The sequence below is a fragment of the Haliaeetus albicilla genome, chromosome 17, assembly GCF_947461875.1.
Source record: "Haliaeetus albicilla chromosome 17, bHalAlb1.1, whole genome shotgun sequence".
NCBI lineage: Eukaryota > Metazoa > Chordata > Aves > Accipitriformes > Accipitridae > Haliaeetus > Haliaeetus albicilla.
In genome coordinates, this window is record NC_091499.1 from 28,307,020 (window position 1) to 28,325,235 (window position 18,216).

The 18,216-nt window shown below is 41.0% G+C and overlaps 1 protein-coding gene across 1 annotated transcript; it reads right to left on the bottom strand.

Moving 5' to 3' along the window:
• Positions 1-198: 198 nt before the first annotated feature.
• On the bottom strand, positions 199-18,193 carry SERINC1 (serine incorporator 1). The gene is made up of 10 exons (XM_069805149.1): positions 18,035-18,193; positions 12,109-12,270; positions 10,606-10,799; positions 6,691-6,770; positions 6,358-6,495; positions 5,233-5,402; positions 5,018-5,108; positions 3,742-3,883; positions 3,401-3,631; positions 199-1,825 (listed from the first exon to the last, which is right to left on the bottom strand). The coding sequence occupies exons 1-10, from the start codon at positions 18,071-18,073 to the stop codon at positions 1,687-1,689; spliced, it is 1,386 nt and encodes a 461-aa protein (XP_069661250.1). The 5' UTR covers positions 18,074-18,193; the 3' UTR covers positions 199-1,686.
• Between the last annotated feature and the right edge of the window lie 23 nt (positions 18,194-18,216).

Here is an 18,216-nt window from a genome sequence, read left to right on the forward strand (position 1 = left end):
GAAGAGAACTGTCCGAAAACTTCCTGCAGGGGTTACGTGCGGTCTTCCATGGAGCCAGGAACCCCCTGCCTGCCTTGCAGGGGTGCACATGCTACTTCTCAGACAGCAAGCGCTATGAAACATCCCAGGAGCGGAAGATGAGCTGCAATATCAAACCCGATGCTACCCACGTGGGGCAGTAGTACAACACACCAGAAGTCATGGCACATCTTCATCCAAATTTATTTATTAGTAAGGTAATAACATGTTCCAAATTATTACAAGCCTTTACTAATCCTTCCATTACCATCTCAAGTTTGACTGACATGTCAGGCTTCTGCAGTAAATGTCAGGGTTTAGGTGCAGAATTAAAATAAAAGCTTAGAGAATAATTAGCAACAGGATAAACACCACAGTAACAGATCAGCCTGACATCTGCCAAAGGCTCTCAGGTCACTCCCAGTCAGGCTGCTCTAGTCTCAAGTTGTAGCAAGTAACAGAGAGATATAAATAATGCAGCTTACATACTTCAATTACAAAGCAGCAAGCACAAAAGCATTTAAGATTTCATAACTGCACAGGAACTATATGGTATTTTAATCAAACAGATTAGTGTCCTGTCTCCTGCCTAGAGTTAGACCTTCTAGGCTCAAGTCCATCTCTGGCCATGGACAACAAGCAAAATACCTAATACATTAAATGATTTCAGATTTAGAGCCCCAAATATATGAAGAAACACTTTTGTGGAAGCCTCAGTTAATGCAAACCTCCTTTAGTTACTGTAATTTTTCCTCTGCTGCTTCTTTAACCACAATACTCAAAAAATTCCTCTAAAGGGCTTACACAGTTTTCACCACTCGGCTCCTTGCAAACTCTGTGATTGTAGCTTAGCCAAGAAAGAAAGTGGCACACAAAACAGCAATAAATTACAGCACAGCTATCCCATTTAAACTACTTTAAACAAACAAAAAAATAATAATACATAGGTGTAAGTTGTAAACAGGTGCCTTAAAAACATGCTTCTGAGCATCTGGTACCAGGATGTTTCTCCCCAGGGTGTTTGTCCTTCCGTCTGCCACAGGACACATCAGACCCAACAGCACCAAGGAGGACATCAGCTCCTCTGCAGCTTCAGGTGCAGGTTTCCCCATTTAACATCTGTGCTAAAGGTATTGCTGCCCTCAGTGCAGGAAAAGGGCGGGCTGCTGGTGCCAGCATGCTGCAAGAGCTTCAGCGAACTCCAACAAGCAGAGTTTTGAGTCTATCAACGCTCACTCCAGACTTAATTTGGAATCAAGGCAACAGGGATCAAAGGCAGCCCCTCCTTTGCTTGCAAAGCCTGATCTAATACTGTTTTGTTACCCTAATTAACGCTTGCGCTTTCTTTCCTACAACTATTTAATGCAATTGAGGGGAAAAAACCTACTTCCAAAAGGTCCTGATCTTACATCTAATGCTCCCGAAGCTCCTATGAAAACCACCATTACAGCAATTGTCACTGAGCTCAGCTAGAAAAAGTCATTAGTGAAATGACAAGAGACATGATTCAAGGTAATCATGCAGAATAAAGCAGGGTATATACTACACGGATAGCACACGCACACATGCGTGTGCACACACATATTTACAACTGCACTATTATCTGGAATACTGTTTGTTTCATGGACACGGTGAAGCTAACGCAGTCTCCCTAGAGCGCAGCACAGCTTAGTCAAAGTCGCGGTTTGTGAGAACCAGTGGAGCAACCAGAGTCCACACGTAGAGCACGATGCCAATCCAGCTGGAAGATATCTTCACCCAGACAGATGGCCATTTGCTGGTCATTGTCTCGTAAGAAGAATCTGGACTGTTAAAGAAGGAAAGAAAAAAAATAAAGATAAATTTGCAATTTTTGTTTCAATATGACATACTCGTTGTAGTAAGCCACTCTTCAACAGTGTTTTCACAGTAGATCGTTTTCACTTCTCCTCCACCCCTCAGAGGACATCTCTACCCTTCTTCTTCCAGGCAGTTCACACCAATCTGTACAAGAACACCATTTGTAAGTTGGTGTCACAGGAAGGTGGAAAGCAACAGCAGCCCAGAAAAACAGTAAGAGAAGCTGTCAAGAAGCAGAAATAATTAGGAGGAATCTCTAAGCAAATCTGTGGAAAGGCAGGAAATGGATAGCATTTATAGATGCAAATAATGCACTTTACCTTGCCAAAAGACAACACCTAGAAGAATTAACAATCTTGACCCACATTGACCCAAGCAGGGCCACAAATCAAATCCACAGCAGGACTATTAAGAATTACTTTTGAAGGAAACACCTTTCTAGTATTGCTATTTTGATACAAATTGTCCTTTAACAAATTATTAGAGACCCTAATCTGTATTTTTAAATTCTGAAGAATACCTGCTCAAGCTGTTAACAACAATTCACACACAGGAGAACTATTTTACTGTGAGGGTTTTTTCAGGGAGCAGACAACCTCATCTCCTTCCACCAGGCCCCGTCACAGACTGGCTGAGGTCGGAAGGGACCTCTGAAGGTCATCTGGTCTAACCCCCCTGCCCAAGGAGGGACACCTACAGCCAGCTAACCAGGACTATGCCCAGACGGCTTCTGAATACCTCCAAGGATGGAGACTCTACAACCTCCCTGGGCAACCTGTGCCAGCGCTCAGTCACCCTTACAATGAAAAGGTGTTTCCCGATGCTCAGAGGGAACCTCCCGTGCTTCAGTTCGTGCCTGTTGCCTCTGGTCCTGTCACTGGGCACCGCTGAAAGGAGCCTGGCTCCGTCCTTTTTACATCCTCCCTTCAGGTACTTATTTATATGCATTGATGAGATGCCCCAGAGCCTTCTCTTCTCCAGGATGACCAGTCCCAAATCCCTCAGCCTCTCCTCATGTAACAGATGCTCCAGCCCCTTCAACATCTTTGTGGTCCTTTGCTGGATTCTCTCCAGTGTCTCCATGTCTCTCCTGTACTGGGGAGCCCAGGACTGGACCCAGCACTCCAGGTGTGTCTCACCAGCACTGAGCAGAGGGGAAGGATCACCTCTCCCTCAACCTGCTGATACAACATGTCCTATCACTCCTTTTTCCATCTCTCTGCACCAGACATGGGCCTGGTGCTTACTTATCTTTAATTACAGAATTTAAGACTCTATCCTGCTCACTTCAGCAGGACGTATTTCAGGAGTCCAGTGAATCATGAGAATTATCCTAGAAAATATGACAGGCACCTGTGAATAAGGTTGGCTACTCCAATTTTCAAATATAATTCACTTAATACAGATCAAACAGTATACTTCCCTTAAGAAGTCCCATTCAAGACCTACATTCCTCACAGCACACAACTTATGCCTCCTTGTCCAGCAAAAGATAGCATCTTGTATGCTTGTTATTAGCACAATGTATCATCAAATGTAATACCTGTACCAGTTGGTAAGTGTCATCATGATATACAGCGATGCCAGGAAAAGCATGAAATGAAAGAAGGAGTAACTGTAAGTAACTCCATCCCTCTCATTATCTATGGCTCGGTGAACATCATCTCCATCATCAAGGGAGCCATCACTCCTGGGCATTCCATCCTCTATCAGTGTAGATTCATCACTGGTCAGCATCAGCTTGTTAACTTGGCTGTTGTTGGATGTTCGGATGCTGTATTTGACAGGAAAGGACACAGCATAGTTACCCAAATAAATACAATTTACTCTCTGACAATGAGAAGTAATACAAGTTAATAGGAAATTTTTTTAAAGGAATCTTACCTTGAATAGAGAACACACAGCAAAAACAAAACCAGTCCCACAATTCCTTGTGCATCCCACCACTGAACTACCTGACCTTGGGTTGGAATGGTGGTGCTATTGTAACCGATGATGCTCAGCAAACTTGGGTTACAGCGCCTATCTATGGGAGAAGTTACATTAGAACTTACATAAAACAAGAACAGAACAAATATTTAATAGTACATTTCCATGCTGAATGCACAGTAATAGAAAGGAACTTTGTGACTGTGACAGTCATGAAGTAAAAAAGCTTTGAATCTAATTTTAGCCTATCAAGTCTCTCTAAAGCAGGGAAGTGACAGTTTGCGGCATAAAAATCTGTCTCTTTGACCACATAAAAGGATTTTAAACTTATATAAGATATGCATCAACTGCTTTACCGTTCCACCTCATATAATAAGATGCAACAAAATAAAAATGCTCTGCATATTAAGCCTTAGAAATTCTACTACTACAAAACAAGTTTGACAAGCATATACTCTATAGATGGGGTACCAGCGTCATCCCAGAGTTGGAAAAGAATGCTACAAAGTCACTTTCGTATTATCAATGGTTCCCAACCCACGGCATCCACTGCTAACAAAGATGAAACAGCTGAAAGTAGTAGACAATCTTACTTCCCCGTAATTCCATAATTACTGCAGCAATTAAATATGACTCATACATATGCTGTTACACAGAAGCACAGAAGATTGTCCATGATTAAGATTAAAAAGCCAGAGACCCAATTAAAAACACCAAAATCAATATTTGACAGTTTACTTCAATCATGAGAATTTCTGAATTTTTTTAGAGATGCTCAGCTGTTTCAGACACAAAAAACATTGAATACATTTATTAATACATTTTTTTTTAAAATCCTCACTTTGGAAAAATATAATCAGTAGCATCTCAGTCACCAGGTAAGAAACTTGAAACTTGGTAGGGAGATGAACCTTCCAGACACCTTGGAAGAGTTGTGGTAATACGCAAAAATCTAAGCTTTAGAATACTGGAATCCTGCCAATAATAGGTAGAAGTTCTTCCATACAATAAATACAAGAGGAAATGAAAAACATGTTATCTTTGGAAGAACTATTTCTTTGGTATTATTACAGAAAGTTGGGGTGGGGGAAGAGAACACAAACTAACGAGTCCTGCCTCTAACTTGCATGCATTATAGCACCCCATTCTAATATTACCTTGCAAAAAGGTGAAGATAGAATTTACTGCTGAACTGGTTACCCAAAAAGCCATATATTGCTACTACACTTACCTGGTTCATTGGTCATAGCTGACCAAGTCAAATACATCGTATAAACTGTGATCACAGAAGACTGCAGCAAACCAGATCTTGGCTGAGATTCCTATACAAAATAGTCATAAACCAGCAAAGTTAGGCAAGTAAAAGTCTTGGGCACAATTATATTATAGGTTTCTGGGACTTAAAACACAAGAAAACCCTAAAAGGTAATAGATTTAAAACTATACCTGAATCTTCGGCAGAATTGACATTACGGAAGCACCAATACACAGCAGCATGTTAACACTGATGAATGTCTTGTTTTCAGAACAACCTTCTGGATGAGTGTAATAAACATAAAACAAGACAATAGCTACTAGAGACAGTAGATAATTGACAGCTGTAGCTGACAGCAGAGCTGTGAAAAGAGACAAAAACAGAGTTAAACCGGTTAATAATGGAGAGTATTAAAATTGAAGTAATATTGCATAATTTTCAGGTTTTGGATACAGTATACAATGATCATTTGAGAGCAGCTCTGGGCACTGAAATGTAAAGGAAGAAAGTTCTTCTCAATACTCTGAGGTGTTAAAAAGAAAGAACACAATAAATGGGAAGCCTGAAGCCATACTTGATTCTCCAGCCCTCCCACAGCAACCAAGAAGAACAAGTATGAAGGAATACAGTTATACTACATACACTTTAGCTAAAAGCTTAAAAAAGAAACTGAAGAACTACTTCTCCAACAGAAGGAAAAACAAAATCTCATTTCCAAATTCCATCTTATTAAAAACATTGAAGAGTGAAGTGCCATTGCATGAAGACAGGCCGTGCTGTCTTTTGAAACACATAAAATATCACATCTGAAATGCTTTATTAAAATTAGCATATCATTTCTCCAGTGTGATGACTTGTACTCTCCTTCACTATCCTGGCCTTTCACTCACCATATACTTTCAAAGAATGACCAACCGGCAGACAGAAAGAAAACAATTATTTGGGAGGCTTATGCTCAATATGAAGCAGTAACAGGCTAGTTAGTTTTTAGTCAGTGCTAAGGTGTAACAAAACCTGTGGATGGAAAAAAAAAACCCCACAACCCAAAACCCTACAATTGCCACTTCTCTGCTATCATAAACTGATGCCCTGCTCCCAGGGATTAGATCTTCTTACTCAGAGGCTGCTGCTCCCCTCCCTGCCCCCCTCCCCTTATTTAACTTGACATCAAAAGGACAGCAAGACAACGGAGCTGAACTACACCATCTGAGAAAATGATACTCATGCACCAAGCAGCCCTTCTGCACTATGGTAAAATGCACTACTCACGTAATGCACAATGAAATTGAAAACTTGATTGTAGTACAGTCCTTTACCTGCATACCAGCACCTTGAGTTTCCTTCCTCCATTTTTTCAACCCAAGATTCATTCCAGGAGTGAGCGAAGTCAATAAGCAAGACCAGCTGAATAAGAATAAAGCAGAATGCTCCAGCCATACCTACATAAAACCACACTAAAAGAGAAATAAAACAAAACCAGTTCAGAACCATAGATAGTTTACCACCCTGTCTTAATGTCCCTAGACACAGAAAAGTGCTATAGTTACACAGCTACAATTAAAACTGTAAGACAACAGCATGCACTTAAGTTTTGTTTTAAAACCAGTTATGATTGTACCATGATACAGTGGAAGACAGTATTCCCTTACCAGTTGTAAATGGTCCCTCTGGTATGAAGAAAGCTCCAACACTAATTGCGAGTGCTGTTGCAAATTTAAAGAACCAGAATCTAAAGGGAAATAACAAAAAAACAAAACAACAAAAAAAAAAGTCAGGCAACTGCTGAAGTCTGATCTAATTCACAGAACTTGAAAGTACACAAAATGATCATCCTTAAGAGTTGTTTTTTTAATTCACTCAACTCACTTCCTTTGAAGTAGGATAAAAATCTTACCTTATCTGCCCAAGAGTTTTGTTCTCCAGAAAATTATGCTTAAACTGTGCTAGACTGACACAGAGTTTGATGCATTTCCTGGAGATAGCTCACTTGTGTTACAAATGAAGCCAGGGTGGACTATAATTGAGTTGTGGGGTTTTTGGTTTTTGTTTTTTTTAAGAAGGTTTTTAACTAGAGCAGTGAGATTATTGAACTGCCTGCATATCAGAAAAAATGGTTTTAAAAAAATCCCTACCTGTTTTTAGTACCAAAACCAAAAAGGTAGAAGATCTGGTTGGTTCCTACAATGACAGAAAACATTATGCTGGAGTTCCCTACCAATCTTGATTCTCTTCCTACAAGAGAGAGATGTACAAAAGCCTAGATTCTTCCCACCTAACTTCAGACTCTTTAGGCCTACATCTGATGAGGATTTATCACAACAACAAAAGCCAAGGATTTATCCTTCATAGAAAGGACACAATCAAACTCTATGTTCCTGTTCCAGTTCAGTAGCACTCTTGGGTTTTTTTCCAGTAAAAGATACACACTCATGGACAAACAAAACAGATCACACATTTCCTAAAAAGCAGACAAGGAAATATCTTCCACGAAAGATTCCCCAAACTCACCTCAAATACAGACTGTGTACAAATATACCCTGCATAGGGAACTTCACATCAAGAAGTTATGCCAACAAAACTGTAAGAAGGTGAAGACTATTTTTTCTGATCACAGTGACAGGCAGCTCCAAATATAGGCACAGTACCATCTACATGTACTTCAAAACTGAATATAGCACAAAGGCATGTACCACAGCCCCGTGATGTCAAATACTTGCACAGTTTTCAAGTTTTATATCCCTTCCCATTTCTTTCCCATACTTTAAACAAGTTTAATCTCTCCTTCTGGCTGTTACAATCAGGTGATGGTGACCAGAGGAATGAATTCCAGTTCTGTGGAGAGGAACCGTGTCAGATGACACAAGTACAGAATATGGGAAAAATGGTCTAATTCACTGGGATATAGCCAAGTGTCTAAATGCACTTTGAAAGCTGAATTAACTTACAACATTTACGGTGTAATACATACCCCACTAAAACTAGTTTTTGAATCCACATGTGGAATTTTATATTTTTTTAATCAATGTCATTCTCAATTATAGAAATAAGAACAGATTCAAGTTTGTATAAATTTCATCTCTAATTCCAGACTTTTTTAAGGGATCTAAACACTCTACCCATATAATGTGCGTGACAGCCAAAAACAATACTGATCTGAAATAATACCTACAGTTGCTATGTATTCTGTGCAAGCCACCAGCAATCCTATGAATATAAGTTATTTTTTTCTATTATTATTAACCTGAGGCAAGAAACCATTCTGACTGCTGTTATAAAAGCAAAGAAGGTGAACATTGGCACTACACCACATTACTGGGCTTAATTTGCATGCAAGTATGAAAAAGTTAGTACATATACATGGCAAAACCTAATATTCTGAATATTTCAAACCACTGACAGGAAGATTACATGGCAAAGTATTACTGAGGATACATACAATTTCAAAAACCAAAAGCCATGGGTTTCATAAAGCTACCTGTAATGCATACTATTGAACCAACTAGTTATTACAGAAGTGTTGGAAGTAACATTATTAAATATTTTACCACTAACAGTTAACAAGTATCATCTTTCCTTTTATACTAGTGCTGACACTAGATTGACTAAGAAGAGTAAACTGCAAGGGGTTGCATAAATAGTAACAAAATTTGTACTGGAGAGCACAACTCCAGATAACTATATCAAGAAGATCCCAAACACTTAAGCAGTGGTTTTAGGTAAAAAGACTCTACGTCATATAAAAGGTGTCTTTTATTGTAACAAAAAAATCACCCCACAAAGCATTGATATAGAATGTACCTGAACCATTTTCTTCTTGTTTGTAACAAGTACACTCTCCTGAACAAAGCAGGGCAGAGAGAAAGGCTGAACTGAGTTACTGCTGCTAATGCATCCTAATACTGTAGCCAGCCTCTTTTTCTTTAGACCGAAACAAACAAAAGTAGTCAACAAAGCAATATTCTGCTCAGTCTTAATTATTTTCTTTTCTCCTTGTCCTGGTTTCAGCTGGGACAGAGTTAATTTTCTTTCTAGTAGCTGGTACTATGTTACGTTTTGGATTTAGGATGAGGATAATGCTGATAACACACTGATGTTTTCAGTTAGTCTAAACACTGCTTAGCAACAAGTCAAGGGTTTTTCAGCTTCTTGTGCCCAGCCAGCGAGAAGGCTGGAGGGGCACAAGTTGGGAGGGGACACAGCCGGGACAGCTGACCCCAACTGGCCAAAGGGGTATTCCACACGACGTGACATCATGCCCAGTATATAAACTGGGGGGAGTTGGCTGGGGCAGCAGATCACTGCTCAGGAACTAACTGGGTATCAGTTGGCGAGTGGTGAGCAATTGCATTGTGCATCACTTGTTTTGTATATTCCAATCCATTTTTTATTACTGTCATTTTATTATTGTTACTATTATCATTATTAGTTTCTTCCTTTCTGTTCTTCTAAACTGTTCTTATCTCAACCCACGAGTTTTACTTTTTTTTTCCCCCCCCAATTCTCTTCCCCATCATACTGGTTGCAGGGGGAAGTGAGTGGGCAGCTGTGTGGTGCTTAGTGCTGGCTGGAGTTAAACAACGACACCCCTACAGAAATAATTTGAAGTTTTTTCTCAGTTTATGCTAAACATGTTTAATGTTATTATACTGAATATAAAATAAAATTACTTCTTCATTTTTATGGCTTAGCTGTTCATAGCTTCCGTTAAATACAATCATCTTGAAAAAGTAGTAGTCTAAGCAATCAGTGTGACCAGCAAGACTAGGCACCATAAATGGTTTTATGCTTTTTAGTGCCATCCCCTATTACAAATATTTACATTTCCTTAGTTCAAGAAGCTACATTACACATAGGCTGAGCCTGGATGAAAACTACCAGTTGTACCAACCTGCAAGCTGAAATTTCACTATTATCTTCCATCTGATAAACCTAACTATAATGAAATGCCAAAGAAAAATTTACTGGGAAGCTCAGAAACTAAACACATAACTCACTCTTCTTTATGCAGAGGGGAGACTGAAAAAAACATAGCAGAGGGGGAAGAGATATGTTATGTATCTATATCAATATATAGATAACTGTGATAATCTTTAAAATAAAACTGTTCAGAAAAGAGCAAACCCTTACGAACATCAAAGTTAAGAGGAATGTAATCCCTAGAGGACAGATGAGGCTTTTTAATATTTCTCTTTGTTGAAAAAAAAAAAAAGTCTCAGTGGAGTGAAACTTGGTACCATTATTCATCTCTGAATTTTGTCGTCTTTGGACAAAAGCAGAACCTCTAATCTTGGGAAACCTCTGGAGAGGTTATACATTGCCATAGTTCAGGCTCTGAAAAGTGACAGCCATGTGTATCTTTTCCTCTTACAAAAACTAATCTGCTGTGTCTAAGAACTCTAATAACTTTGAATGCCCTCTACTGCAACAACCCTCCTCTAGCTACTATGAAATTGTTTGTGGAACAGTAAATTTGACCAGCATGCTCAGCCACGGGCTTTATTTTCACAGTAGCTGTATCTCATATGCAGACACCACCCATCTCTGTTCTCGTTTCTGTATCTTACCCATTGTGCACCGCTGCTCTTGGGTCGTTGCTGCTTTTCACTTTGATCATCAATAAGGAGAAAAGAAGGAAGAACATTGCCATACCAAAGCACACACGGTACACAGCTTTGTAACCAACTAGTACGTCGCAGTTCACGTGGCCATGCACACCAGGAATAGTTGTTCCCATTCCTCCATCACAAAATCCAGGAATCTGTGATAAATACAAGGGATACTTCAGTGATCTGTAAAAGGCCTCCTGTGAGTAAATATGTATTAGCTATTTATTAATATACAACTCATTAATATTGTAACGTTATGCAGCTATTAACATTGCTAGAATACGATACTGAACGGCTGTATTGTTAGTTATAGTCCAAGCAGAATATTAAACACACTCAAGGAAAAAATTCCCACAGGCAAATTCTAAACAAAACCAAAAATAAATCTTATTAACAGTAGTGGATTGTTGTTTTGTTGGGGTTTTTTTGTTGTTGTTAGGAATTTCAGAACTTCTCAAAGAAATGCAATTTTTACTTGCTGATCTGACTCAGGAGATAAATAAAAAATAATGGGATTTGGTACATTTCACTTGACAGTTACTATCAAGTTCATGACACAGCTAGGAGAAGGCAGCCTACTTACATCTTTTAAAAAGAGAAACAGCCTCCCCCCAAAAAGTAACATCACAATCAATTACAAGTATCTGTAACTTCCATATGAAACAGCTGAGAATATCCTTTCCAGTTATTACCAGGACATGAGCAACACCTTTCTGAAGTCAAATCATACTCCAGAAGGCTGTAATTTTCTTTCCTAGGTGACTAACATGGCTCTCACTGAAGCTCTAATGTGGTTACCATACCACAGTGAAATAAACATTTACAGATGAATGAATCATTGGGGGGGGGATCAAAAGCATGCCTAACAGAAGTTACTATCTACTAGAAAAAAAAAAAAAATAAAGATAGCACAACAAAGACTAACAGAACCAAAGCACAAGCAAACCCAGTTCAGTGAATCTATAAGCTCTTCTATAACTCAAATTATTACTCCATAATTTTACAAAGACTACCGTATCTTCATAACTAATAAACTGTAAAATCATACAATTAATAAACTGTATGGAATTTTAACTAGGACAGCACAATGAAACTAGAAGTCACCTTAGATTGTGGTTATTTTTCACTCTTTTATTAACAACAATCAAAATCAATCAAGTGCCACAAATACAAGTATCTCAATGATATATAATTTATAACTCCATATACATACATTATATTTTCTGCTCTGAGCTATTAAAGAAGAGGCACAACTTTATTTCTCAATAGTGCTTTTCATCTATGCAGTGATTGTCCCAGGAGTTCTTTGTTTATTTGACCTACAGTCAAATTAATGGTGACTGTGAAGCACAGGTGGCAGCACTTACAAATTTCCACATAAACCCCATGCTTTCAAGAGGTCATTTACAATTTTGTGTGACATGTGTTCTACCAAACATGTTAGCAAAGAAGTAACCTGACCTTCTTCAGCTGCTCTTCCATGCCTGGTATTAACATCACACAGGCAACACTCACGCCAAGAAGCAAAAAGAACGCATAAACCAGGCGAGTTATGGTGGAGTTGTTTCCACTGGGGCAGCATCGGCAGAGCAGGCACGGGGCACTTCCACATAAGCATGGTACCTGACAGAGACAGAAAATGAAACAGATTCTTTAAAAAGTTTTGCATTGCTAGATTTCAGTATTTAATCAGGCTCTGTAGATCATCAGAAGTTATGATGGAAGATGACTCATCCTATGCATCCCATCACTAGTGTAGACTAAGCCACTGCAACATGTTACAGAGCCTTCTAACAATCTTAGCAGCGTTTCCTAACGCACCACTGTACAGTGAAATTAGTGCTATGTCAAAAGTAATCATTTATCCATTCAGAGGAAATAAAGACTGGATTCAGGCTCATGTGTTCTCTTGAATTTCATTTAATTTCAGCTAAATGAGACGCAAGGATTGCTTTTAGTTAACAACTACATCCTCCTTTCCACAGCTGCAGAGATTAAATAAATATACCACAGAAAAAAAAAATATGAGCACAACTGCCATCTAGGTACACTTTAAGCATCTGGCAGAGTTGGACCACAATCCTCACTGGGGCCATGAACATTACTGGAGCACAAACAATAGGTAAAATAGCCTAAAGCTTAGGTTGCAAATTATTGCATATTTAGCAGCTACTCACATATCACATAATTCTGTTAGCTGGCAAAGACAACTTATGCAATGTAAAAGTTACAAATCTCAAGAACAAAGCAAACACACAGTACATGTATTATCATCGCTACCAAATATCAACAGTAAAAGTGAATAGGAATGCTGCACAGTTGCAGTACTACAAGGGAAGAAAACAGGACAAAGTTTACCTGTATGTAATTCTTAAACAGAAAATTGTGGGAAGAAGGAAAGGGAGCAGATAGTGCTATTTCACCGGGGGGGGGGGGGAGCAGGAAACTTACTTCACCCCTTTGCAATTTTCTGCCACTTGCCAAGTGACAACAATTCAGGAAGCGAAAGAAGGGCAAAGTTCCACATGTAAACATAAGCCAAAACAGGAAAGGTACAGTCAAAATGTTTTGGGTTGTTGTTTTGTTGCCTGTTTATTTTTTTAATTTACAAATAAATTACTCTGCCTAGAAGACATGGGAAATCCCAGTGAGCAGTGAACAGCTAGGTTTTGGGGGCCACATATTTTTCAGCTAAAGTAAAGTTACCAAGCAAGCACTGCCTTATCTGAGCTACAACAGAACACACAACCTCTGACAAAGATACTGAATGGCAGCAAAACCCAGCTTCTCCTCCAGCACCCACGCAGGGACACTTCCACCATGTGACGAAAGCCACAGGCGTTAATTACCGCAGGAAAGACACCCAGTCGGTCACATAAGAACATGACTAGTTACATGGCCACATGACCAGTGCATGTCAATCATCCAGTAGGACTGGCATGTGTCAAAGAGAGTTGTTAAAAGTGTAGTCATATGACAAACTAAAATGGCACCAGTCTGCTGCTACCAGGAAGACCCCAGGGCTTGCAGGGAAGAGCAGACAGACTGCCACAACGCTCTCGGCAGCCTCCTGAGAAGCCCTCAGGAAAAGGCTCAGATTATCTGTTCTTACAGGTTCAGACAGACCCACACACTGGACCCACAAACTGAGTCTTTTAAATAATTTCGTGTTCTTTTTGTACTTGTGATCCTTTCCAACGATGGAGAAGCCAAGAATTTTCACTCTATGCTACAGTAAAAGATATTATATTGCCCTTTTTAACCTCCTCCTCCACTCAGTATCGTTACAGTACAAGGAGTGTGAAGGTGTTGATTCCCTGAGAGGTTTCATCTCGATATAAGAAGAAATTTTTCACAGTGAAAACAATCACTCACTGCAACAACCTCCCCAAGGGCATGGTAGAGTCCCCATCACTGGAGGTTTTCAAGACACGACTGGACAGGGTGCTAGATCATCTCATCTAGGCTCCCTTCCCACAAAAGGTCGGACCAGATGATTGTTCGAGGCTGTTCTATGGCTGCAAGCAACTACATTAGGGGCATCTACGCTTAGTAAGCAGGAAATGTATAGCAAATATTGGCTTAGGATGCATCAGGATTTTATAGTACTAATGCATTACATTATTTCCTCCACACATACAACCCTTCGAGTGAAGAATATTTCTATTCTCTATTCAAAAAAATTACTTTCTTGAACTAATTCTGTCTGCATTAATATTTTTAAAGATACAGTTGAATAAAAGGTTGAATTTGGCAGAGTAGAACATAAGCCTAGGCTCATCTGCTGCAGCAAATTTGGTGCAAGGACCGTCTGGCACAAAAGTGACTTCTCTGGAGAATCCCAGTCTTAAATTGTTTGTTAAATACCCAAGTAATTCAAGCAGCCTCCTCCTGAGTGCATCAAGGAGAACACAGGAATGCATGTTTCTAGAGACAGGGGAGGCTTACAGTGGCTGAAATAAAGAGGACTGTCTTTCCCCCACTGGGAAACAACGTGCCTCAAACGAGGCGATATACCTCCTTTAAGTGTCTGAGCTCCAACACTAGCTTTTAAAACGTTTTGTCCCCAAACGGCTCATCCTTACAAGCTGTGCTCATGCGCATCTCTGAACAAGAGCCCTATTGACAGTTAATACTATTTATACAAGTCGGCCATTTCTACAAGGAATCACACTACAGTCTAAGTCCCTCTTTCTTTTAGCAAGACAGAATAAAATATATACCATTCCAATAAAATATTATTATAGTACTACAGGCAAAAACACTTCTAACAAGTAACAGACTTCAAAAAGAACAGAGAGCAAAGAACATTTGGCCCATGGAACTGAGTTTACCAGCAGAGGAGACAAGAACAGTTTGTGTCACTTTATTCCTAAATTCAGAACTCGCCTCCTACAAAAAAAATACTACAGGGCAAACAGTAAGATACTACTACACAGATGAAAGCTTAACATTAACTCCCCAGGGGAAGCCCAGCTTAGTCAGAGATGCAGACAAAGAGTTACCCTGCAATGAGTTTTGAGCTTGCTTTCTTAAGGAAGCTCGGACAACAGTCACTAAGTCACAACTGCATAAACCTATTGCCATCCAGCAACTTTTGGACCTACCAAGCAGCTCGCATGCCTGCACATTTTTGAGAAAAATGAACAACTCAGTGTTCACTGAGGCAAAATAAGAAAAGATGACCCACACACCTATTCTGGGAGCAGCCAGCTAGGCAGACAAGTTAATTCATGCCTGCTAAACCAGTCACTTCATTCTCTAGGGCAGTGGAAATTGCAGGAGGAACACATAACAGGATGAGTATTGCAGGAGAGAGGATGGGAGGAAAAACCCCACAAAACCACTGAAAGTCAAGTGTTATTGCCCCTGATGCACACAGAACAAGTTTTTAGTATCAAATGTAATCTTCTTACTGGGATAATGACTAAATAATTACATACTAAATTCAGTATTTGCAAAAACACTAAGCCCCCCGCTGGGCCTAGTCAGGTTTTAGCTACATCATCCCTACTCATATGCTTAAAGGAACCAATTCAATCAAGATCTGTGCCTTGATACAGAGTATTAAAGTGAGCAAAACAGCAGCTGAGCTATTTCAGAGAACAATGCAGTAGAGGCAAGACCCAGCAGAGTGAAAATGGCACTGCCTGACCAATCTAGGTCGTCAGGATCAGAAGACTTTTGGTGAGATGACAGTGCTCTTAAGGCATTCCCCCCCCACACCTCCCTCTCCAACAGGCTCATCTTTGCTCTTAAAAACGCTTAACAGAAACACTGCCTGATCAGCGTACAGTAGGGCAGAGCTACAACCAGCAAGTAACACCACACAAAAAATCCAGACGAAATAAAGGTACGAGGCCAGATGCTGAGGTCATTTACCCAGAGCAACTCTGCATGGCACAACACACGGCCTTGCAGAGAAGCTACACAGCTAAAGCAACGCCTGCAGCAGCATCTTCCCCGACAAAAGAGGAGTAAGTTTCCTGGCCATGGCACAGTCTGCGCTAGCACAAACTCCACTACATCTGGCCCCCCTGCTACCTCACCCTCACAGTTTGTTTCTCTTTCAGAGCCACAAATGGTGTTTATACTGACATATCCTTAGAGATCAGCACAGACAGATTTCCCCTGTAAGAACTGTTGTATAGGCTTTAAGTGCTGATTAGCTGTGGTTTTAAATCTGGAAAGAAAATCAACACTTTAAAGCCATCAGGAGAAAAAAAACCCACCCAAATACAAAAAAACTGATTTGTTGGGGCACTTTAAAGGAAGGGGTGGGGGTTAGTTACCCACAGTAAATCTGGCTTAATCATGATTACATGCTCATGTAAATCATTTTGTCTAAGAGACCATTAGCTGAATTTCTCTGTACAGAAACAAATACTCAAAACCAAGAGCAAGTATACAGGGATTCTTCATGCTGACAAACACCAGTCAGTCAGCAGAAAGGCTGTTTATGCACTTGAAAACGCAGTATATATTAACTCAAGTATTTGAATTAAAACCTATAGTTATACTGTCGCTTAGTATTTGACAATAATTTAAAATGTTAACTATATTCACCTAGTAATTAAAGCCTAACTGGCTAATCCATTACGTAGCATTTAAAATGTTAATTAAAGCAAAATGAACACTGACAGTACTTTGTTAACAGGATACTGTCAGTGTTCTAGTTGCTTATTTACATGAGTATCTGCCTGGAAGCTTAGCTCACACAAATTTATCAATTCTAGGATGACTTCCTAGAATTTGTACAGGAGATTAAGGAGTCAAGTATCATCTCTCTAATTAAATATCACTCTGTACTAGGGGAACCAAAGTCCATCTATTTTGATAGCACAAAAAATAGGGGCTTAAATCAATATGAGGTTTTGTTAGACCACCAAGTCGTGTGTATGAACTGCTTAAATATACGTAATTTCATTTAATCCAAGTATGGTACAATATTTTTGGTATGGAAAATTCAGGTTTTCACAATCCCACTGACATTTTTAAGGCAAATGTCTCAAGATTCACAATCCACCTGACTGCATCTATTTGCATGGGGACTAAGCTTGGAAAGACATATCGCCACTTAAGGATAAAACAACAATGCCTGAACGAAGGACTGCCATGCAGGATCTCTACCACCTTCTCTGCGTAGTGCCAACAGTTTTCAAACCATCTCAAACTCCTCTTTCCCACTAAGGAAAAAAAACACCTGACGATGCTCAGCATGGTGGTGACGCACTGCGCGGTGGGAAAACGATGGCTCGATAAGACAAAGATGCTACAAAGGGCGGAGCTGCTCAAGACAAAGCCGTAAGAAAGAGGAATTAAATACAAACATCAGGATCAGGGAAACACGCGAGGTTTGTTTCCCCCCCGAAAAAAACGGCCGAACTTCAAAGCATTTAATTAGATTTTGACTCCTTTACAGGCTCGGGGAGGGGGAATTTCGGCGGAGACGGCGTCACCTCCCACACCAAAACGCGGATTCAGCGGCGGCCAAGCAGCGCGACGGGCCGCTCTGCCTGAAGGAGCGCGAAGCTCCCCATCGCCCCAGCGGATCCCTGGGGACCCCCGGAGAAGCCCGGGGGGGGGGGAGGGGGGGAAGACACGACCGCGGCGGGGGAGCTCCCCAGGGCCTTCCTCCTCCTCCTCTTTCTCCTCCGGCCCGGCGGGGAGAGAGCCCTGCCCCGCAGGACCGGCGGCCCACTCGGGGAGGGGGCCTGCAGCCCGCCCGCGCTGGAGGAGGCGGGAAGGCAGCGCCACAGACGCCCCCGGCAGACAAAAGGGCCCGGGGAGGCGACGGGCGAGGCCCGGGGAGGGGGTGGGGGAGGCCCGGTCAGCGGCCTGCGACGGGCAAGGAGGGTCAGGGAACCGCCGGCCGTCCCCACCTTACCCAGCTCGCCATGGAGCAGAGGCCCAGGACGCTGCCCATGGTCGGCGGCGGGCCCCGGCTCCGGCTCCTCAAGATGGAAGCGCGGCGGCGGGCTCGCGGCGGGGCTGTTTACTGCTCCCGCCGCCGCTTCCGGCTTGCTCTGACGGCAGCGGGCGGCGTCACTTCCGGCGGCGGCCGCGGCC

Coding starts and splice junctions, on each gene's coding strand:
- SERINC1 (XM_069805149.1), bottom strand. CDS start 18,073: ATGGGCAGCGTCCTGGGCCTCTGCTCCATGGCGAGCTGG. Junction 6,771..10,605: donor AGAGCAGCGGTGCACAATGG/GTAAGATACAGA, acceptor ATTTCCCTTTAG/ATTCTGGTTCTTTAAATTTG. Junction 6,496..6,690: donor AGAGGGACCATTTACAACTG/GTAAGGGAATAC, acceptor TTTCTCTTTTAG/TGTGGTTTTATGTAGGTATG.